Source organism: Anas acuta, chromosome 8, assembly GCF_963932015.1.
Source record: "Anas acuta chromosome 8, bAnaAcu1.1, whole genome shotgun sequence".
Taxonomy (NCBI): domain Eukaryota; kingdom Metazoa; phylum Chordata; class Aves; order Anseriformes; family Anatidae; genus Anas; species Anas acuta.
In genome coordinates, this window is record NC_088986.1 from 11,089,466 (window position 1) to 11,113,455 (window position 23,990).

Sequence of the window (23,990 nt, forward strand, 5' to 3'; positions counted from 1 at the left end):
CATTTTGAGATTAGATTTATTACTTGTTCAAATTGAAAACAAAATACAGGCTACCAGAGTCTTGTTTTCATCCCATGTTTGCATTTAAAAAAAGAAAAACAAACAAGCACAACTGCAGACATGTCAGACAACAGGAGCCCAGTTAGAGAATGGAAGAACAGAGATGCGTGGAAGCCTTCCGATACGCGATCAGTCAGAGGGCCACACTCCTCAAACAGTGCAGAATCAGTCCAGCCCCAGCTCAAAACACTGGGAAGAGAGCAGGAGCAAGCAGACCAGATTCTGCTTCTGACAGTACTGTCTCTGGTCACCTGAGAGGTCTTCTGATGGAGAAAGGCCTCCTAGAAGGCCAGCCACAGGCAGAAGAAACATTACTGCAATCAGGTGCTTTAGAAAGAATACAGTCACCTTTTTAAACCTTATAAAAAATTACCGCTGGCTTGCCAAGCTCATCCTGAACAAGGGCAAACCATGATTCATTTATACTAAAAATGCTTTTTATGGGTCCAACCTGAACCAGTCACAGATGGAAGCTTCATGAAAAGTGAAGTGAGGAGGTCTACTGCCTGCAGCATCACGTGTAATGGACCCAATGAAGGGCCGTGAGAGCTCCCAGGGGGCATACCGAGCAGGATTTCCTACTGAACGCTCTGAAGAAGCCCCTGACTAGCAGATACTCCGGCAGCACCTTGCCCGGACTGGAATGATGCCGTAACATCGATAAACACACGCCTAAAAAACAAACTACTTAAAAAATTGTTATCAGTCATGATCAAACTCCAGGTAACTAAAAGCAAATGTACCTTTGAGACAGCTGCTCTATAAAGAGCTTTTATTGCTACCTGTTATGCTTCAAGCCATAAACCCAATTTTTTTTGACAAGTCAAATAATACAGATCCCCACCCCCGAACATCAGGATCACCAATTTGAAGTTCACAGACAGGAGCCAAAACGCAGTTCAACCACTGCACTAGGATAAAGTATGTTCACATTTGAACGATGCAGCACAAGAACTGACAGGAAACTCAGAAAGGCCCTTTGTCGCGGAGTGCAGGATGGCAGCGGTCTCCAGCACAGTGCAGCCAGCTGACAAGAGCAAAGTCTGGAGCCCACAGAAAACGCAGCAGAACAAAGCTCCTGCTCCAGAACAAGGCATAGAAGCTCTTGGCTCAATACTCCTAGAGGTGGGTAGCAAAACCTGCTGCAGTTTAACAGCAGCACTCCAAACAACTCCAGCTGTGTTGTCCTAGGCTATCTGTTTAGGATGAAGCTGTTTAGAGCTAGGTGTTTGTAGCACAGGTAGCACGTGGCACCCGAAGGTGCGGCTGAGTTATATGGCGGTTTGAGGAGAAAGCCTGCACACAGGCCTCTTTTTCCCTGGAGGGAGAATGGCAGATGGCAAAAGGAATACATTTCTCAGTAATATGCAGGTAGTGTTCAGCCTACGTGAAGTTAATACCATATCTTAAGATATGCTGAAGGAGCAGAGGCAAGTTTGTTAAGAACCTGCCAGCTCTTCTCCACATTCGCTAATAGCACATCGCTTCAGAGAGGCTTAGGTATAGGCTACGATGCCGAAGTGCAATTCTGCTTCCATTGCATAGACCAGAGTACCCACAGCTACTAGACTCTGGCCTTCATAGATCCTAGTTTTATCAACTATCCCCCATTCATCAGAAAATGATTTAATACCCTGAGACCAGGAGTTTTGGACATTAACAAAAAAAAAAATACACAAAGGAAAGCCACTGTCTCCTTTCAGAATCTGTTTAAGCCTTCCAATACTGATGAACAAGATACTCCACCACAAAAATGAGACAGAGGAACTCCATGAAAAATTGTGGTTGTGCAAATCTTTGCTACTCATATCAGCCTCCTGACCCTAGAAAAATGTAGGGATGAGGAAGATTTTCTTTATAAAAGTTGTAGTTTATTTCTTTTCTGGTCAAGAGTTGTATCACTACACAATACTACATTTTATTGCTAATCACAAATTGATGCACCGGGGTTTCAGAATAGTTTGGTTTATAGCGTTCCTACGTAACAAAAGGAAAAAAGTTACAAATCCAGACTTTGCAGACACTTTGCTATGTCCCTATAGAAGCAGGGATGCATTAGGTCTGTTTCACTAGAAAATACTCCTCTCAAACTGTTTCTGGAGAACGTTACCTTAGTTTTCTCCAGCAGTAAAGTCACCTCATCATCCCATGCAAAAGGAAGGTGGCCAATCTGCTCCACAGCCTACAGTCCCTTTCCTACAGAACGGGAAAGGAACGTGTATTTACACGGCTCCTGCTGTGGTGTGTTAATGCTTAAGTTACTAGGAGCACGCTGGCACATCTTTGAGGTACACCTACTCCCCAGCTTAACTCAACTTCCTGTTGCTGAGGTAGCAAGTCCTCTCCAACGCAACCGGGATGTGCCCTACTTACGCTCTGTAAAAATGCTGTGGTAACCTTTGCTAGACTGCAACGTGGCAGCACTCCTCCCTCAGAAGAGCACTGCACAGCTCTTCAGTAATACATCCAGTTCAGCGCATGCTTGATCTCTCACAGACCCAAATTCAGCTGTTGTAAGCAAAAGCCTGTGGCCACACGAAGGGCAGTGCTGCCACAGAAGAGGTACCGCACTGCCTCAGGTACCGCTGCCCTGTCATACCCAATACTGCGATGCTTGGATTTGAAGAAGGAAGAGTTAGAACTCTGTCCCGTTGGTCATTATTGCCTTAGTGGGAGTGGGAAGAAACTTAAAAGAAAATCTTTGGGAACTGAGTGTCTATTGGGAGCTGAATGCTTATTCTTGTTAGAAGGCTGCACTGTGCAGGGCTCCAGACAGATTTTTTTTTTTTGATACTGAGGCACATACAGTTAAACTTATGAGTAAGTCTAAACAAGCATCAGAACAGAAATATTAAGTGGAGGGTTAAATAATTTGTCCGACAGGGTTCAATTTCACATTTCACCTGTTCACAGAAGCACCTCCTGTCTGCTTGGATCTGAACAGCCTACAGCTCAACCCTCAGAAAGGAGGTGCTGAGAAACAAGAGCCTGAAGCTGCTTGCAACAAAAAAAAAAAAAAAAAAAAAAAAGATGGATATAAATATAAAAAGAGGTTCAACGTCAAGCACCAGTAATACTGCCTGCTCAAGCCCAGGTGTGGCCACCAGGGAGACTCCCAAGATCAGGAACATTATTCTGATAAAACAATAGGCTTTGTACTATTCTGCAGCTGCCAAGATTTCTGGCTAGAACTCCCAGAAGAGTTCGCCACCTGTCATATTGTCTCTAATAGAAAAAGCAAGACTGCTCGACGAGATGAAAGCAGCACCCCCTTCAAGCTGGCTTATTCAGTAAGGACCCAACTTCAGACCAGGAGTCTGCAGGCATCAGCTTCAGCAAATGGGATCTGTTTCACTACTGAACAGCTGCCTTTCAGCTACTGCAGAGCATCAGCTTTTTAGCTTCCTTAGAAAAAAACAAAACAAAACAAAACAAAAAACCCTGGATTTGAAGCATCCAAATATGGCCTGTTGTACTGGAGCGTTTAAATCCTTGGGGAAAGTGGGCATCTTCTTCCTCTGCCACAGGCAGCGCTTACTCCATGATGGCCCGGTACAATGCGGGTTCAATGTAATCTTCCCGGTAGCGTGAATTGATCACTCTTTGTCTCTTCCTCTCTTGTCTGACCTCCTTCTCTGCAAAGATCTCTGTGAAGCGCATATCTGAAGCTATTGACTAAAAGAAAAAGCAGAATTAGCTGCCAGAACAGAGATCAAATCCCTGCCTACATATCCTCTTTTTGTATGAAAAGAGCAAGATGGGACACCTGGCAACATTCAGACTTCTTTGAAAACTGACCTCTTGGGTTTCTGTGCAAGAAAAATATTTAGGAAATTGGATTTAAAAGTCTGGGTAAGTTGAAGTGAGCTGTAATCAGAAACCTAAAGAATCACAGCTAATTGAGTAGCTAATTGAGTTTCAACTTGTACAGCAATCTAGTACACTGTGTGCCTTATGTAGCAGGCAGGTTTAAATAGCTGGTGACAGTAGTCAGCTATTTTACATGCTCTTTGTTAAACCTCAAAAATCCTGTGTGCCTGCAGTAGGTGTGCAGGACCATGCTGTAAAGCAAGACACCTATCCCATTGTCCTGAGTTGTAACTTTCATAGCTGGAAGCATAAAGCAACAGAACAGGGACCCAGAGAGGCTGCAGAATCTCCAGCCTTGGAGATCATCAAAACTTGGCTGAAGAGAGACCTTGGCTGAGTAAGTCTGCCCCACTTCAAAATTTAACCTGGTTTGAACAGGTGATTGGAGCAAAGACCTGCAGGGGTCCTTTTCCACCAGGATTACTTTGCAATTAAAAATAAATAAATATGTTCAGCTTTCTTATTGCCACCCTACAAAGAGGTTTCCAGAACAAAGGATAAGAGGAACTGCACTGCTCTTTGCAACGGAAATACCCGATGAAGCTTACAAATACATGCACAGAGGGGGCAGTAACACGTGCTGTCTCAGATAGTGACTCTGTGCTACAAATTCCCATTATTTGCAGAAGAAGAAAAAGGAGAAGAATGAGACTCTCTCCCTCCTTCCCCTCCTTTCGTAACCAGATCAAAACAATAAAGCTACCTAACAATTAAGAAGGGTATCAAATTATAAGTCTTTGCTGCTGTGCACGTAGCTTGCTGTTCAAGGACAAATCAAGTAAGCATTAACTTCTTTAGTAGATGTTTACACCCTGTTTTACCTACCAGCCTTGACTTGACTCTCTTAGGAAGCTCCTCGTCCAGAGTGTACACATCATCCCTTTTCACCATCAGCTGAGACCCATCTTCAAATTCCACCTAAAAGGAAAAGGGAAGTTGTTCTGTCAGAAATCTTACGAAATTAGAAGACTTCCACAGCTACCCTTCCTTTCTCTTCCCTGCAGAAACCTTCCCATGAAATAACCTTCTACCAATTGGATTTTACATGACACACATGCAGGCATGCACACGAGAACAGACTTGAACCTCACCCAATCCCATGACAGCAAAAGTAGCCAAGTACATTTTGGGATATTCTTGTAACTCCTGACAAAACAGTCTAGATGGTCACTTGAATATATTGCCTTAATATCCACTCTTGGAAGTGTGAAGGCAAGATGCACTAAGCAGCAAGAACAAAATCAAACTTCTTTTAGAAATAGATTAAGTTTCAGGAACTGAGTCAGCTGAAGAAAAGACCGGTGCTTTTCAGAAGCTGAGACTTCCAGGCATGTAGCCAGATACAAGCAGAGCTGCAGGCAATCACTGCTTTGCTGTTAACTCCAGCAACTGTCATTGTTGAAAACACGGAGCAACTTCCTCTCAAGCATTTAAGCATGACCATACTATAATTCTGCCAGCTTTGCAAACAGCCCTATTTGAATCATCAGGCTGTCGTGAACAGTAAGTTTTCAGACAATTCTGTACCTGGTACATCTGGATGGCGTGTGACGCGACGAACTTGGCTCCATAAACCTGTCCATCTGTCCATCTGACCTGCACAACTTCACCTTCAGCAGGAGGACCTAACTGAAGGCAGTCTCGACTCTGCAGCATAAAGGAGGAAGATGGGAGAGAAGCAGAAGGGTAAGCAGCTTCCTTATGTGAAGACACAAACAACAGGGGAATCCATCCCACTCACATCAGGGACATTGCACAGCACTCCATTACTAACCCCATTTTAGGGATTGAGAAACATCTATGTCACCTGTATTTGAATCCTGACTGTGTGCCCAATTTCAAAGTACTTCACGCAGGAATAACATGAAAGTACTAGCGAGTTTTCATTCAGACTCACCACTGTTAAGCAGCTAAAGATTAGCTGCACTCCATTACACCTGTCCTTCAGCTAACCTCAGTTAACCTAAGTCAGCCTCATGTAACACCCTTCACACTGTCTTGCAGCACATCTCAGCCATAACATGCCCTAGGGTATGGGACACCTAATAAATTCCATCATCAACCTGCTCTGGAGCAGCAGGAATTGACTCTCATCATGTGCCCTCTATTGGAACCAAACACCTACTGCATAACATACCACAATGTCTTCTGGATACAGGTTGTCGCTGAAGGAGCCATCATCAAAGTTGACCTCATAGAAAGTCTCCTTTGCAAGGCTGACCACTTCGCATTGATAGAAGCGACCATTCTTGTGCTTGCTGATGACTATCTGTCCAGGTGACAGATCTTGGAGTGCAGCCTTCGCTCGCTGAGAAGAGAAAAGCACATTTTAAACACAATGACACAAAGAATGTGTTGAGGGACACAGCTCTGGTGCTGGCAAACAAGGAAGCAAAGTGTTTTAGCTCAGGTGAGTAACTATACTAAAGATGACAGCAGCAGCATTTTTGGGAAAGTTCTACCTCTAGTATTTCAAATGCTTAAAACTTGATCTGTTAGCTACAGCTGTCCAATCCTAATGCAAGCTACTTAGTAAATTAAAGTCTCATTTTTCAGAGCAACGCAAGGCCTTTACAGTCAATATTCTCTAATAGACTGTGGTGGTTTTGATGGCTAAAAGGGCTATATGGGAACTTTGTAAACTAATCAATCACTTAAGCATGAAATTCTATGACAACTCACACAGCCTTCTGGAGACCCAGAACTAATGGTTGCATATTAAATATCATGGCATGAAAACACTATTATTCCTCATTACAACAGCCACAGGAGGAATGTAGTACTCTGTCCTCCTGGGCTTCAAACTAAAATACAATAAAGGACCTAAGATCACTCAGAACAGCAGCAAGACTGAGATCAGAATCCAAGACCAGTATAATTAGAATGTTTTAAAAGAGTCAAGCCTTCAGTGAAGTTTTAACAGAATTACTCAATCTAAAACTTCACATTCCCTCCAAGATACTGCTGTTCAAATCCTGGGAGTCCCACACCTACTTACCTCTGCCTGTGATGGGATCTTATGCCTGAAGCAGGTAATGAAGACAACAAATGGCCAGTCATCAGGCTGCATCATGACTCCTGCTGCTTGGGCACAGCTAACATGAAAGGACGTGGGACACCGACCGTGGGAGCACTGTACACAGCAACCTGCGATTCTCTTTCTTCGTTTTTTGCAGAAGATGCATTTCTGTGGATTGGAAGCTAAAGGTTACTGTTTGGCAATAGTTTTCACTCACAAAAAAAAGTCTGGTCTAAGTATCTGATGCTGTACCCTTTATTCTGAGAGAGCATTGCTAATTTTTGATGAAAAGAAACAGAGGGCTAACACCTCTGGTTCATGACAAGGCAAGAATTCATACATTTAGGTAATCCCAAAGATGAAAATATACATTAAAATATCTACTATCTCAACATGCACAAGACATGTGACCCAAAGACTCAAGCACCAGGAGATGATGGATTCATCGTTTATATATATATATATATATATATATGTGTGTGTGTGTGTGTGTGTATATACATATTTTTTTTTATAAGACTCCTAAGTCAACAGGGTCTTTCAGCACCTGGCTATTAAGCTTACATAAAAACAAGCACAAGAAATTAGCAGCTAGAATACACAGCACTGAATTAATCTTGGGGAAAGCACTATAAGGATGTATTCTTTTAGCTACTAAGGCCGCACTTGAACTGGTTAACAGATGGTAAGCTAAACAAGTAGTTAATTACAGTAAAGGTGCAGCTTCACCAAATTCAGTATCATGACTTAGTTCCAGCACATTTTTTGGAAAATACTTTTGGACATTACATGCTTAGGACACAAGAATTACTGCTGTAGACTTTTCTAGTGGATAGCCCCATTGCAGTAAGACATGATTCTGACTTCAGGAGTTGTTTAAACCTGCAACAAGTATAGTACTCATGTTAAATGCTAAAAAGTAAAGCAAGCCTTCGGGGAGCATCAGTAACCACTAGATCAAGCAAGGATCTTTCTAATAAGAGTTTATATTTCCTCTGATCTCTGTTGTACACAAACAGCTGCATATTCTCTCCTTCCAGACCAATACTTTCAGAATTAGCAAGATGAACAACAACAAAGGAAACCCCAGAAGTGCAGCACAGGTGCTCCTTACCAGTCTGAAACGTTGCAGGGGGATTTTGCCAACATCTACAGGACTGCGCTCTGCGATGTTTACAAATTTTGCCTCCAGTACAGCTACAGCACACATTACATGAACCCATCTGTCAGGACAGAAGAGGGGTAAAAAAAGGTGAACACACGCCAGGTCAACATATGATGCTTTGGAGTTTAAGTAAATATAGTTCTGATTAAGCTAGCCACATTAACCTAATTTCTGCTTGATCACAAAGGCTGAGAACTAGCAGTGTCATCTGCCTTCCTACTACTAGCAAAAGGGCAGGTATGGGGCAAAACAAGACTTCTTCATACTTTCAATCAGATTTAACAGAAGAGCAATTTAGTGTGATTTATGCTCCATCACCACAATACATTTCATAGAGAAATTGAAATCTTCTTTGAGAAGGTACCAAGAGATTTTATCTCATCAGGAACCTTATTTTCATGTGGTGTGTTACACCTCTGCACCTTGTGCTTATAAAACACAAAGCAATTAACAGCTGGTGTCAACAGAAACAGTACCGTATTACCTGAAGAGGTGACGATTGCTGCAGGCAATGTGGAAACAATAAACACACTTCAACATAGGTTCCCTCCTGCCCCAGTAACACAAAGTGTGAAAAGTGTTGCTGGTCACTCCATTACACCAAATGCCAGCATTTGCTTTACTAGCCTAGCCTCATCTACTTAGGAATTGAGCTGCTCCCTGAAGACAAGAAGAAAAAAGAAAGGCTGGAATACTCACTTGTCATCATTGGCTCTCTGCAGTGCTCCTCCTCGTAATGAACACAAACAGCAATCCTGTCACAAGGAAGAAACTGGCTGAAAGAGTGAAGTCCATAGCAATGCACTTGACCACAACTACCTCCTCAAAATGCGCATCCAGAGGAAAAAAAAAGTTTCACTGTCAGAAGAGAGCTAAATGCCTTGGCCAGCTCAGCCCTTTGGCTCTCAAAAGGTGCTGCCCTGAGGGCAACAGATAAACATTCTCTAAACACTCACAAACATTCTCTAAAATTGCCTTCTTTTCACAGGAGAGAATAACAAACTTTAAACACTATGGAAATGAACATTCTAGCGAGTTCCCAGATATACCACATTCCTCATAAGATTGTTAAGGATGGAACTTTACCTCTTCTAAGGCATTTTCTGTGCACCTGGAACACATCCAGTCTTCAGTGGCCTTGTCAGGGGGTACACCATAACAACCTAGGACAGACACATTTCAGATAAGAGCTTACCTACGATCAGACCCATTCCCCTAGGGTCCTGAAGTAAGGCAGCAGTTAAAATCAATAAGCCTAGAGAGAATAGCATGTATTGCAAGTTGTTCATGCAGTCAGCTCCATATTTCGACAGCCACTGCAAATATACACCAGTCAGATAATGGCTGAACTTGTAGATTAACAGAGGCTTACTAGGAAGTACAGACTTAGCACAGAACACTACATTTAGGGGTAAGTCGGGATGCACTCACTTGCGTGAACGCAAACTTGGCAGTTCCTGCAGGTGATGAGTACGCTGGTTCCATCTTCCTCTAAGTAGGGGGTTGAAAGATTGAGATCAGTGCTGCAGCCAGTTGTAGTGAAGCACATCTCAGGAATCAGGGGTTTGGTTCGGATCTTCCCATCCGCGGCACCTGGAGTTACTCCAGAGCTTTGACTGTTGCCTCCACACTCTGCCTGTAACAGACAGGTATTTTTCTTCTTCACAAAGGAAGGAGGAGTATTTGTCTGGCATTTTGTTCCCATCTTTCACGTGAATGGGTAAGGGAAGTGAGTTCCCAGACTTGCTACAAAAACATTTGAACAAAAACCATAACCACAGCTCAATTCTTGGTGCAGTCCCTCCTTGCAGCCTGATGTAGACAGACACCTGAAAACTGCAGCTGGAGTTTTCTGCTTAATAGCATTTAGAAGTGAAGAAGCTAACAGAACTTAAGTTATCTCAGTTTGTTAAGTTTATACAATGCCAGCAGTAGTGGAAACTCAGTAATTATACAGCTTCCACGTAGAAGTTCCAGTCCTAACAAGAACCTCCTATCAGACAGAAACAGCAAGGTCAAACAGAAGCTATGGTCTTGTGTCTTCATGGAAATTAGAAACTACATGCAATATAAAACCTGGAAAAAAAATTGAGGTCTTTATTTCCAAAATATAGTAAAAATGTTTCTACAGCCACCGTAATCATACGGTGATCTCAAATAAATCAAATAATCTTAGCTCATAAAATGGGAAGGGATGAGCTATCACTAAGTTGCAGGCGGCACATGCCAGCAGACAACTACTGAGCTACTACTTAGCTCAGACATAAGAAGTTCAGTGTGGGATTTCTACCTAAGCATTTAGCCAACGTGCTAATGGGGTTCGCAACCTCTTCTCAATCCATGCATTGCTACAGCTGCACTTTGCTAAAGCACATTTACATGTCATAGCTACATGTACTGTTGATGTGGATATACTCAAAAAAGACAGCTTTCTGTGTCATCTGCAAACATGATCTTAGCTCATTTTAATTTAAAGAAATGTTCTCCTTGCTAGCTCCCCAAAGACCATGTGCTAGATATAAGTGGACTTAAAGCGGTTTTTTAAAAAGCGCAGAAGTGAAGGTCTCACTCTGGAAAAATGGAATGGATTTTGTCATCGATTCCAGCAGCATTCAAGCTCCATTCTGTGGTACTAGCAAAAACCACAGAACATAAAAGCTTCTGTTGAACAGAAGAGTGAGTCCCTGGGAACCCGCAGACAGTCCATCAGAGGTGTGGTGAGGTTCACCAGGTTGTGCTCTCCTGGAACAATTCCCTGGAAAGGCTGCAACACTGATACAGCTTTTATTAAGTAGTGATGCCCAAACTGACAATCACAGTAGAAACTTATTCAGGCACCTCTACTGTAACACTAACAGACTTGGACTACATACCTGATACGTCTGGAAGAGCATACAAACAGCACAGTAAGGAGACTGCTGAGCCATGGTCCGGTTGTATTCTTTTTCAGCCTCAAAATTTGGTGGCCGATTCTGCCACAGCTGGCTAAGTGGCTTGGCCCAAGCTTCTGTCTCTTCAGCTTCTTCTTCAGGAGTCAGTTGCTCCGATGCCTCTGCAACAAGGGATCATTTGTCAGTGATTATGTACCCTTTCATAGATACCATTCTTGCAAGTAAAACTAAATAAGGCAAGACATTATGAATGGAGATAACAAAGACTGCCACAAATAAAGTTTACAGAAGGGTGATGGGAGTCAGTAACCTAGTCTCATTTTTAAGCAGCTTCTACTAACCAAGCAACTATTCATCAGATACAAGATGGGCTTATTGGGCAAGAACAGTATCAGCCCCAGAACACATCAAGACTAAGGCTGTCAGCCAAAGACTGTATGTATTTAAAGAAAATATATAAACATTTGCAACAATTACTGAAATGGTCTAAGGCTGACTCTGAAAGGACAAAGTAGTACCAGAATCTGCTGCGTAACAGAGCTGTAAATTTCCAGAGAATAGAGCAGGAAAGAAGGAAGATGCCATTCAAGAGGAAATTTTAATGATGCAAACACAAGAAGGTGACAAGCACCTTGTCTGGGATGCACAGGTATAGCTTGCTGAATGCAGTGAAGAATGCCATACACCGCCCACACAACCTGTGGCCCATTCTATAGTTTCCCAAAGAGCACAGGGCTTACCGTCATCACTAATGCAGTCTTTAACCAAGAGCGGGTGATGGCGGGGGAGCTTGCTCAATGGCTGGCGACGACCCTTGGATTTCTTACTCTCCTTCATTGATCTGATGTACTCCTTTGCTGCCTGCACAAGGAGAAACAATTCAGTAGTCGTTAGCACGTGTACTTTTGACCTTTTAAAAAAATATGATTTTATTTCTAACAAACGAACTTGAGAACTTAGCCAACCTTTTAACAATGAACTGCTTGCAGCACTTCTGCTAAGAAAAACAACATAGCAAAACTCAGTTTATGTTGGTTGTTCAATTCTGTAAGAGCTCTGTTGAGCCACTTAGAGACTTAGCACAGGACCCAGTGTCCAGTGCGCTAAGTCTACTTATACAAGAATGGCATAAAAGATAGAAACAAACAAACAAAAAAACCGAATGGTTCAACTTTGAAGGGCCACAGTAAGTCTCAAGCATTCTGAAAAAATAATGAGTTGGTATGTCAACTTTGACATTCCAAGTTAAAAAAAAAAAAAAAAAAAAAAGACAGAGCTCACTGGCATCTCAAACTAAGGGCCTTATTTTAAACGGAAGGAAGCTTTCACCTCATCTTCTTATTACTTGCACTGGTGTCTTCCCAGACAGACTGGAAGGAGGAGACTACAACAACTGTTACTTCCTCTACCCTTAGCCTAATGTAAAAACAAGTGACACACACTGACAAAATTACTACTAACCTGACAAGCACAGCCATAAAGGCAATGATTTAAAAAGACCAGTAACAGAAAGTCTCTCAGTAGGATAAGAAACACCCTTTCTTTGAATCTCTCATTCCTTTAAAAGCAGAAGTAAATCTTAGATTAAATGTGTCTTTCATCTTTGTAATTTTTTTTAAATATACAAGATAGAAGAGAGCACAACATCTCTGATCCCCTACACAGAACTAGCTACTAGAATTCTCAGAAACAAATATGCTTTTCTTCAAATGGAAATAGTATCCCCAGTTACCACCTAATGGAAGATTTGTTTTGAAATACACCATACTGGGAAAAGCCATCAACACCCATTTAAAATTTCTTCTTTTCCCTGTATGGAGCATGCAATGGAGACATCAACATCAGTAGCACAGTATCTTCAGTTTAAATATACATGAGAACTCAAGCTCATTTTCAGCTTTATCAACACATTTGTCCAGCTGCTGCTCCATTTCTGCAATTCCTGAATTTTGAAGATCCAACCATTGCCAGCCTCCCACTACTTCAGCACAGGCTTACAGAGGGAGACAAAGTTATTTGAGAAAACAACAACAGGTAAGATGTTAATTACAACCTTCTTTTGGATTGTCTAACCAAGGATTCATTAAACATTCAAATTTATGTTTTCCCCAACCAGTAATTTTTTGTTCCATTATTTCTTTCTAAAATAAGGACAGAGATGTGCACATGTATGTTATTTTATAACAACATCAAACAAAGTGTCATCATCATAAAGGGCTGGACCGAACTAGATTTACTTCAGGTACAAACAGGCGTCTGTAGCCACAGAAGGACCTGGATGAGCCTGTAACACTACCATCTCAAAACCACCAAGCTACACTTTCGCTTAAAGCACCTGAATAATTTAGAGAAGTTCTCAAAACAAGGGATCTCCTTGTTTTCTAGACAAGGAAAGGGAGTAGGACGTTAATCTTAATTTTTCTGTTGTTGTTGTTCAGCAAATCCTATTGGTGTTAAAAAACAGATTATTGACTAAGCAACCTGCTACCAAAACAGCAATGAAATGGAAATGTAATCTGCACAGAGAGAAGTTGTGGCACAGTAAGTCCACGACCACGTAACGCAGCCCTTAAGCTTGCCGTACTCACGCCATTCGTACCTCTGCCAGTTCTTGTTCATTCATGCTGGCAGTAGCACTGGTTTTCTTTCCTGAAGTCTGTTCACTGTCAGATCCACTGGCATCCCCTTTAGCGTAGCTATGGACTGTAAGCACCCCAGCTGGCCCAGGTACAGTTCTTTTTGGCAACAGATCAGTCGATTCAGAGTCTGAAGAACCAGAATATGCTGGCGAGCCGGGCTGAACGCTGCAAGTTGCACTCTGCTTCGAAGTCGGCAAAACTGAAGTAGAATTTGAAGCATGCGAAATGGAGAGGTCCAATGCAGCTGCTTCTTGCTCTTCCTCTTCTTCCTCCTCAAGCTTCACAGCTTTCAGTTCTTCAAATTTGGCTGAGCCCCCACAATCTAGAAGAAAGGATACACTGACTCTTTCTAAAGTCTGGGCAGCAGAGAGAACAGCCTGCAACCACTTGCACAAAGTCAACCAGGAAAGCAGACTACTAGACAAGAAAGAAATGTGACACTAAGTCATGTAAACAGGAGATCATTAATTCAAACACCTATAAAATCATGGTTGCCTTGGAGAGAGAGAATAGAAGCATCTGCTCATTGCATTTTACATTACAGGAACCAGGGTACATCAAACAAAAGTGGCAGAAGGTGTGTTTAAAATAAGCAGGAGATGGTCCCTTACACAGTGTAGCTAGACAATGCAACTCCTGGCCACGTGAGGCTGTGGGTAAGAGCTTACAAGGGTCCAAGGGAGACTTAACACAAGGAGAAGAGAAAACGCACAAACCAATAGAGGATCATTAATTACAAGTTCCAAACATCTGGAAAGCAGAATACAAAAGAGAAGCAACATGTACATATTTACCCTCTTCTTATATTGTTCCATAGGCACCTCAATCCTTCCTTAAAAGCAAAGACAATTGGCCCAGTACAAGCCACATTAACTTCCTCTAGCATACTGATTACAAAATTACTACAAAAACATCCATACAGCACAGCAGAGCCATGCTACCAGGCAGCCTGCTTATGCTTTACTAAGTGATTGTACACTTACTTACTGAACAGGTCACACTGTACAACAGTGCTATACAGAGGACCTTACACTGCTAAGGTATCGAATAAACTTCAGTATGTCAGCAGACAAAATAAAATCAAGAGTCAAAAGCCAGAAACACCCATTTCTTAAGCAAGTCTCTTGCAATACTTCCTTTTAGTTCAGCTGAAAACCAACATCCGCATGAACTACATGCATTCAAGCAGATACAGGACGGCTGCCTACATGTGCTCTTCCCCTACATATAAGTAAGTATTTTTACCATGTAATTCTCACTGGGCTGTTATCCATATACAGGCTACAAAAGCCTGCAACTCAAGCTGTGTTTATCTCGTTTACTTAAAGTGATGACTACTCAACAGCGTCAGCCACATCTAACCAAGGGGCACAACCTAAAACTGTTTTAGCTCTACTCTCTGGTCTCAAAAATTAGATGCCAATATCTCAAGTCTCATGACAGTAAGTTTCTGACATGCTTTCCATGGCTCTGACAAATTAGTGTCTGCTTTTTTTTTGTTTTGACACAACAACATTCTATCATTTTGCCTTCTATGAGACAGCACTGCAGACTCAGATCTAGCAGCTTTTTCTCTGAAGATTAATATCCTGTCCTCCAGTGCCAGGATAAAGCTTGACAGTTACCTGAAAGCTTGCGCCCTTGTTCACCCTGCTGCCCAGCTTCACTTGTGGGTATCTCACAAGGCTGTGCCGCGTCTGCTTCATCCTGCGCAGAGCTCAGCTCCTCCTTGGGGAAGGCCTCACTCTCACTCACTTCCTGAGGTACTTCCAGGCAGACTCTGTGCCTTTTGGTTCCAATGCGATGCTTCGGCACGCTGCAGAAGAGAAATTCACACCAGGTTACCAAACACATCATGAGTTTGCTGCACTTATGTCTGGACACACAGTATACAGCCTGGTCTGGGTCACGTTTTATGATACAGCATCTGGCAAGCTAAATAGTTTCTGAGTTATTCTGAAGTGCTTCCTTTTCCTTTATAGGAGCAGAACCGGTATTCCTCAGCACCTGTTAATTGTCTAGTAGGCACCTGTTAACGGTGTAGTATGTTCTAGCCAGACATTCTTTATCTCCAAAACAAAATAAAAGAACAAAGATTTAGGAGTACTAGCTGACGCTGGTTGAAAAACCTAAAGCAATTTGCCTGTCACACACCAACGTTGCAACTTGGAGTACTGATACTACTGGATTTTGCTAGCAAGTACCATCTCATGATCCCAATACACCACCTTTTTCCTTTGACTTCCAAATGTATGGTAAACACTTCCAATACAGACACCTGTCCAAAGATGAACCATCTTCCAAGCTAGTGCATTTCTCATGTATAACAGCATATCATAACTTGGATTAAAACAGTAAAAAAAAAAAAGTATAAAAATAAAGAACAAACCCTATTCCCAGGAGAAAAAAAATAGTCTATTGCTAACTCCAACTTCTATTGTTTTATGGAATAGCAAACAAATTGCAGCAGAATCCAACTGCTAATAACTATGTACAGCACTACCTTTTTGTCTCATCCCCGTCCACCTCCTCTTTACATGTTTCTCCTGTTTCCATTTCCTCAGCATACTGCTTCCCACTCTTGACTTTTTGCATAAGATCCCCTTTAAGGAATTCTGCTGCTTCCGGTGTTGGAAGAGTATGGTCAATGACAGTCACGTCCTTCCCAGCCTTCCAGAGTTTGTAACGATCCGGCTGGTACTTCCTCACAAACACGTCCATGGAGATCTTCACCATGTCCTTCCGGCATGAGCACTGGAATCACAGAAAAAAATCAAGTAAGGCTACAGCTCAACAGTTTTACTCTGCACTCCTACATCACTTCGCTTTCAGGAGATTAAATGAAGAAAAAAAATAATCCCATTTTCATGTATGTAAGCCTCAGAACAGTCCCTCTCTCGTGAAAGCAAAACAGCATGTATTAAGCTACTTGCTAAAAACTGGGCAGAAAAGTCAGCAAAAACAAAACAGAAAAGATGCTACCACAGTAACTAAGAAAGAAAGCTCACCAACTATGTACCTAACATAGTTGCTGGTAGAAGCTGACAGCCTTAAAAATCCATGGGCTCATGCAAGAACAGCCAGCAAAAACAGACTGTAACGAGGAAGCTGGAGCCATACAAAGTCTGGGCCTGACCACAGCAGTAGAGGCTCCCCTTATCCGGTTATAGTTAAAATCAGTGTTTGAAAGCATTCACTTCAATGGAACTTCTGAAAACGTAATCCATGTTTGTAAGGCACCTCCTACAGGGATATAATATTGTCCAGTCTAAAGGTTCATTGATAAATGACTTAAGTTAATGAAGCCATACTTGAAGCTAAACACTCAATAAACAATGGTTAAAATATCAGACAAAATACTGACAAGTCCTGACCACCAACCACACCCTTTGATCTTTGGAAAGATGCTAGTCAGCTTCCTGCTCTTCTCTGAAGCCTCACTTGATCTACACAAGGTGAAAAAAAAAACACAAACCTTTCTGCTAAAGAAAGATATGAGGCTGACTGGACAACGTTACCTGCTCAGGAAGCAAACATCACATCTTAAATTGAACAAAGCACTGAATTCACTTCCTTAGAACAAACATCAGGGGCTTAAAGAGGAGCAAAGCATCAGGCACTGTACTCAGCTTATCTGTATGCAACAGACCACTTACCAGTACAGACTGCTTCCCATACTCAATCCACCGAAGAGTAGCAAAGTTGGTAGATTCAGCACAGTTAAATCCATGATTGAAGCCAGCGTGATAACTATAAGGAAAGGTTATCATGAACTCCCCAGCTTCCTGCGTCACCTAGAAGGCAATTGAGACACCGCACTGTTATTCACAGCTTAAGACTCAACTCTGTGGGTCTGAATAAAAGCAGCTTCTGTACCCTGCACGCAACATATCTGAAACCCCTACCCACACACAGTAATTGGAGTTACTTGCTGCAATGGATAGACTTCATACATCGCTCTCTTACTTAAGCATTTGTTCACTAGAAAGCAACACTCAACAGTTTTTACTAAAACACGACAGAACTGATCAAAATAGCATGGTAGTAGCTATACACGTGAAATACTCTGCGATAAGGTACCTGGAATTCATAGAGACCCTCATGTGTATTTGCTGCCATTTGGCTTAAGAGTATCCAACATCAACTAAAATTTCTATCCACACACACCTCAGAAACTTATTGCTGTTCTCACTCAAGTACAGCTCTCGGTCAACTCCTCTTCAACACATCCCCACTGCCTAGCAAAGGTTCATGCAACCCTTCAGCTGCCCCTGCAGGTGTAACAGTATTTCTGAATAAGGACTCAAAGACTAGACTACATTTATACTGCTATATAAATGGAAGTACAGTGGGAAAGGATTGCTGTATGTCCTCCCTGTTCCTATTTTCCTCTCTAAGCACCTGGTACTGGCTGCTGTTTGAGATGAGACAGGGCTGCATGAACCTTTTGACTGTGTAACTGTGACTACTTTTCTACACCTTATCAAACGGGATGCCGTATTTCTTCAGAATTGATGGAGAGATCAGGGTCATCTTGTGACGGAGAAACGCTTCACAGCTCTGGGCACTTCCCGGAAAGAATCCTGTTTAAATTAAAGGCAAAGATTTATGTTATTGTTCTGCTGTGAATTGAATTATTTTTTCAATAACTTTTACTAAAAGTTATTGTCTGACCAGTATTTTTCCCTAGGCCTAGAAGTATGGGCCACCTTGTCAGAAGTGCACTAACTTGCATTCTGAAGAAAAAGAACAACAGCTGGAGGTGTCCTTAAGAGACGCCCATTTGAAAGAGAGTAAGACCACACACAGATGGATCTTCCCTCAGCTACAACCTTCCAGATCTAACAACCAGTAGTAAGAATTGCGCGATTACCTTTGGCAAGTCTCTCCAGCCGCTTCCCATGCTCTGGAGGGATAGAGTACCTGCAAGTCGTAAGAACAACTCCATTAAGTTCAAGTGACATGACAGAATCCCAAAGTTTGACTGGAAACCATAACAGGGCATCAAGGCATGAATTACTGTTTTTTTTTCTTTTTAAAAAATACCTCCATCTCCACACCATCTCTTTCAGAGTTTGATGATACAAAGCTAAAAATCTTTATCAAGGACTTTCACCCCCCTATCCTTAAGAAAATCAAAAGCCAAAAGCTGACCATCTCCTCTAGGGACTTTTACTTAAGCAGCCAGAGAAATAAGAAGTCTGATGCACATAGGAAAAATGTAAGTTACAAGAAGAAAGGCAGGAGCACTTCCTAACCTGAGTTTGCAGGCCCACAATATACCCAGTACAAGAAACACAGAGAAAGACAGAAAATGGAATTGTATCTCTTAGCAGCTCAGTCCAAGGCTGGACTAAATCAGGTGTGATGCCGCATCCTTAGCAGGCACAGTTTGCAGCGTACTTGTTAGCATTATGTCTCTCTCTGTACAACCTTTGTAGGAGTGCCACAAAACTCGTAGTTGGTTTCAGTTACTCTAGCCAAACCAACCACTTAGATTTCTTTTGATCTGGGACAGAGCGCTACAACCTTGATGGAGTTCCCTGTTGAGTAAATCAGCCCAAAGCATCTGCAAAGTTAACTTTTTCCACTTACGACTGTAAAAGAAGCAATAGCCAAAAGGTTTAAACTGACTCAATTATTCTGCTTATTCCCATGCTATTGCCACTGCATGGGGTTGTTCGCTGGTCACATGGCGCTAGCTATTATTCCTGACTTCAAAGTTGCATTAAAAGGCAGCCAAAAATACTAGTTTCCAACAAAATTGCCATGGAAACAATTGTTGAAGTTGCTTGAGAAATTCATTTGTGAACAGAAGGGAATGATTCACTCTTAAAATGCAACCCATACTACAGAAAAATTCAGAAATCTCCCCTAAAAAGAATCACGAAAGCTTTGACGCTGGGCAAACCGTCTAGCAAAATCCACTAGCCTGCTTTTATATCTATGATGGAACAGCTACATTTCAAAGCCCGTCAAAAATTGTGACTGCATGATGACAGGCTTAATACCTCTGTATGACCATTTTACAGCTCAGGAAATTTTAAGTAAGTTTTCCAGGTTCTAGACCTATCACACCAGATTCTGTCCACCTGACATTGTAATTCTGGAGAACTCTTTGCATCACAACAGCAAAGAGATTTTCTAAAGGTAACCAAAAAATTCTACAGAGGCCACGTACTGGTTTTAAATTCCTTACAGGTTTCTAATGCTCTTTTCATCAGATCCAACTGCACTGCAAGATAGAAGGCACAGTAATTCCTTTACTCAACTCTGATAACTTCACCACTTTGACTCCAATATTTTATGGTATTCTTTTCCTACATCTAGGAAACCTTACCATGACTTGGGTTCCCCAAAATGCAAGTAATTAATACTGTAGAGATCCATGTCTTCAGTATGCCACGCAAACGAAGTTTTCCACATGCCAAAATAGAGGTAAGGAGTATTCACTCCTTCGATGGTTATGCCACTTTCATTCTCCACGATGTCCAGGATCGTGTTCAGTCTGCCAATGTTCCACGCATCTACGTGCTGCAAAACAGAAGTCTCGTGTTAAACGGGCATTACAAAGAACATGGCCGCACAACTAAGTCAACAGTCACAAAAAGTTATAGGATGCTTGTGATCAAACAGCACCTCACAACAAGTCACTTACTGGCATAGTTCAAATCATTAGCTAGCTGACCTAAAACAAGCTTCCCATGGTGTTACCTTACATACTGATTGCTTACCAAACACTTTTATGCAGAAAAAGAACTTAACAGCTGACACAGTAAGGATTAGGAAACAGTCATGAAGCTACAGACTTCACCCATTAGAGAACAATAGCGCAAGCTTGAGCTGATATTCTAAGAGATGGCAGACAACCTTCCTGAAGGGAAACAATTTGCATCCTGAACGCTTTTTGTTTTTTGAAGTGAATTAGAATTTGGGAAACTACCCACCAGAATACATGCCCTTTTCATATGTTTATCATCCTAACACACAGTGGCTACAGGGCTGTCACACAAAAATAAATGCACTAACTGATATCAAAGTGTACGGTTCACTGATGAACACTATTCAGGACAAAGCACTCTATGTCAAACAAGACTTACGTGACAGTGGTTCTTTAATTTTAGAAGTCACTGAGTACACTTACTAGGTGTACAGTTAAGTGCTAACACTAACATTTACTAAGTAAGTGTTACAGTTCATAAGTGTTTACAGTTGAATACTCACAGAGGTTCCCTTGAACACTACCTCTAGTAGCCCTTTTAATCTATCTGGTTTAAACGGAAAGCGTATCACAAAAATACAGCTTATTGTGCTCCTTCTTACTCAGAAGCTGGACTTCTGCAAAGACTATCATTAACTCTTTGTGAAAGTTAGAGTCAAATGCTTCATAAGCTTTTATGGAATGCAACACAACACATCTAGAAATAACCGCTACTGGAAAACCAACACTGTCCTACCTTCTCATACAGCGTGCCATTAACATCAGCACCGTAGATGGGGGCATTGAACGTAAGGTTCTTCCAGTACTTTCGTTCAAGGTCTTCGAAGTCCGTGTAGCGGGGCGTGCAGTACCTGAAAAAAAAACAACCAAACAAAAGACTTTGCAGTTTGATACTTGAGGAGTTTAAAACAACGTTCTCCACCACTGAAGGAATCAAAAGCTACAGGAAAAACACCTAATGCACATTATCAGCCAGACCCCCGCCCCTCCCAGAACAGCAACCACAGCTGAGACTCGGCAGCCAAGGATCACAAAGAAAACAGCCCTCCCTGTTTCCTAGTTTACTTTCATTTTTGCTCAGTGCGCTTTTCTCAGCTCAGAATAATTTCACTTTCTACTCCTTGCTACTTAGCAAAGAGGGATGCATTTGAAACCGGAAACGGTACAGAGGCCAACTTTACAAAACCAAAAGTGAAGCGTGAAAGGAAAATCCCTAATTCCCAGACTCACCTGCTTGTAAACTGGTCAAGCACGCTCAGTTTACCAACAAAACACTTGTTTGCTCTGTCCGTACCTGCTTAATACGTACCGGCCTCTTTGTTCACAGCCGAGGGGCTAAAGTTACACTGACACATAGCGAACGCAGACGCATCTTCTAGACTATCACACGTACAGCATTAAAGCAGGTTTCAGAGAATTGCTCTATTAGAGGCAGACCCTTAAAGCTATTGATGCGCTCTGCTCTTGGAAGACAAGATCAGCTCTGGCAGGCAGCCGGCCGTGTCCCTGCCCCTCCTGAGCAGTCACGGCAAAGGTTTGTTTTTTGGAAAAGAGCTTCCCCCTCCCAACCCACGGCCGCTCCACGCCCCTGAGCGCGGCTCGGTCAGGCAGGGGAGGCTGAGGGGAGGCTGGGGGGAGGCTGGGGGCAGGACGGAGCCCCCCCGGCCCAGACCTACTTGTCGCTGTTGGCGATCCGTCGGAACTCGCGCACCGTCATGGCCTTCTTCTGGATGTTGTACTGCGTGAAGAGGCCCGACTGCCCCGTCACCACCTGCTGGATGGGCGCCGGGATCACCAGCTCGTCGATGTCGTCGTAGCACCGCCGCGGCCTCCACTCCTTGGGGGGCACGATCTGAGGGGGAGGGGAGGGGAGGGGACACCGTGAGGCGCACAAAGGGGCCTGGGGGGGGGGGGGGGGGGGGGGGCTCGCAGGCCCCGTGTGGAGGCTGAGGGGGCCCCACCTTGGCCAGCCCGGCGCGGTGCGCTCCCTGCGCCTCCACGTAGGCGATGTAGCGGCTGAAGTCGCGGAACTGCTCCATGCTGGGCCGGAACGTCATGATCCGCGCGGGGTTGGGGCCCTCCAGCTCCGAGGCCATGGTGCCGGGCGGCCGCTGCACGGCGGGGAGCGGGGCGGGGGGGGGGGGGGGGGGAGGGGGGCGGGTCAGCCCCGCGGCTCCTCCCCGCCGCCCAGCCAATCGCCGCGGGGTCCGCGCCGGCCCCGGCCGCCCATTGGAGGAGGGCGCTGTCCGTCAAGCGCGCGGCCTCCCCTCACACCCCCCCCCCGCCCGCTCTCCCCCTCCCCTCCCCTCCCGGCCCGGCGCGGAGGGATCCCGTTCGCCTCGCGGAGGTCCGCTCGCGTCTCGCCCTCTCCCTCCCTCCCCCCCCGGCCCGCTGTATCCCTCCGCACCACGCGCCCAATGAGGCCCCGCAGCACGACGCCGCCGACGCCACCGCGGCCGCTCCCCGCCGCCCCGCCCCGCCCCGCCCTCTGCGCCGCAGCCAATCGGCGCCCCGCTCTCCTGCCGCGGCCAATAGGAATTCGACGTCCCGTCGGGGCCGGCCAGCGAATCGGGAGGCCGGGAGCGGGGCGGTTGCTAGGCGGGCGGGGGCAGGCCCGGAGGCCGTCGCTAGGGGGCGGTTGCTAGGGGAGCCCGCGGCCTACTCGGGCCCAAGGCGGCCGGGCCGGGCCCCAGAGCACCGCCAGCCCCAAAGCGCCTCGGGCCCCCCCGCAGCCTCCCCTCACCCCGCCCGTGGCACAGCAAAGCCCCACGTTCCCTCATGTTCCTCCTCAGACACGGGTCCTTCGGTGTCACGCCCTGGCAGAAGGGCAGCCATCGGCCTTAATCGGTGGGAGCAGGACTTGCCCTGCTCTCGGACATGAGCCGGGGCAGAACAGGAGGGAAAAATAAAGTGAAATAAATTATTGTTTTAAATAAAAAGGTCACTCACTGGGAAACTTTACAAGCCCACACGGCAGTGTTGCTGAGAACAATGGAAGCCGGGGCTGTGGGGGAAGTTTCCAAGTCGCTGTGCAGAATAAGCCCGGAGTCGTTCAGTGCTGCTGTTCCTTCATTTAATCACTGTTTTGCCCTTGAAAACAACCAAAAAACAAAATTGGAGTCCCAAAAGGCAAAGTCTGGGGCAGTGTGTTATCTAGCAGTGCTAGGAAGCAAGTCAGGCCTGGCCAGGCACAGCTTTGCTATAGGTACCACGGGAATGCATAAGAAAATAAAAAGAGCCCAGGGGTACCTCAGTGCCCCCGATTTGCGTAGGAGCAGCTGCCCTTTGCCTGCTGTCCTGCCAAGCGGCTCGCTTTCTGCAGAGCTGGTTATCTGACTGCACTGGGGCTACCTCCGAAAATTAAGGCAGGGAAGGTTTTTGCTGGGAAAAAAGCAGAACACAACACAACACGAACTGCCCGGCTGCCCTGCTCAGTGTCAGTGTGATCAGTCTGAAAGAGAGGTGCCAAAGGAAAGAGGCCAAATTCCTCCTTTCTGCATTGCCTTGGGACCGCACACTCAAGGCTTGGCGCACGGTAGCGAATTCAGTGAATTCAGGCTGCTGTTGGAGGGAGGGAGTGACCTCAAAGTGGTACCAAAGAAAATGGGGCAAAAAACACCAGCCA

At 44.1% G+C, this 23,990-nt stretch overlaps 1 protein-coding gene across 1 annotated transcript; it reads right to left on the bottom strand.

Moving 5' to 3' along the window:
- On the bottom strand, positions 1 to 22,899 carry KDM4A (lysine demethylase 4A). The gene is made up of 22 exons (XM_068690149.1): positions 22,773 to 22,899; positions 22,327 to 22,476; positions 22,042 to 22,217; positions 21,102 to 21,216; positions 19,985 to 20,178; positions 18,518 to 18,567; positions 18,124 to 18,227; positions 17,301 to 17,438; positions 16,148 to 16,398; positions 15,270 to 15,460; positions 13,605 to 13,966; positions 11,746 to 11,866; positions 10,988 to 11,166; positions 9,546 to 9,750; positions 9,201 to 9,277; positions 8,814 to 8,869; positions 8,064 to 8,172; positions 6,929 to 7,117; positions 6,068 to 6,238; positions 5,458 to 5,577; positions 4,756 to 4,848; positions 1 to 3,735 (listed from the first exon to the last, which is right to left on the bottom strand). Exons 2-22 carry the CDS (start codon positions 22,459 to 22,461, stop codon positions 3,595 to 3,597), a joined length of 3,177 nt encoding a protein of 1,058 aa, XP_068546250.1. The 5' UTR covers positions 22,462 to 22,476; positions 22,773 to 22,899; the 3' UTR covers positions 1 to 3,594.
- Between the last annotated feature and the right edge of the window lie 1,091 nt (positions 22,900 to 23,990).

Coding starts and splice junctions, on each gene's coding strand:
- KDM4A (XM_068690149.1), bottom strand. CDS start 22,461: ATGGCCTCGGAGCTGGAGGGCCCCAACCCCGCGCGGATCATGACGTTC. Junction 8,173..8,813: donor CAGAGAGCCAATGATGACAA/GTGAGTATTCCA, acceptor CTGTCCTGACAG/ATGGGTTCATGTAATGTGTG. Junction 7,118..8,063: donor CCCTGCAACGTTTCAGACTG/GTAAGGAGCACC, acceptor TCCAATCCACAG/AAATGCATCTTCTGCAAAAA.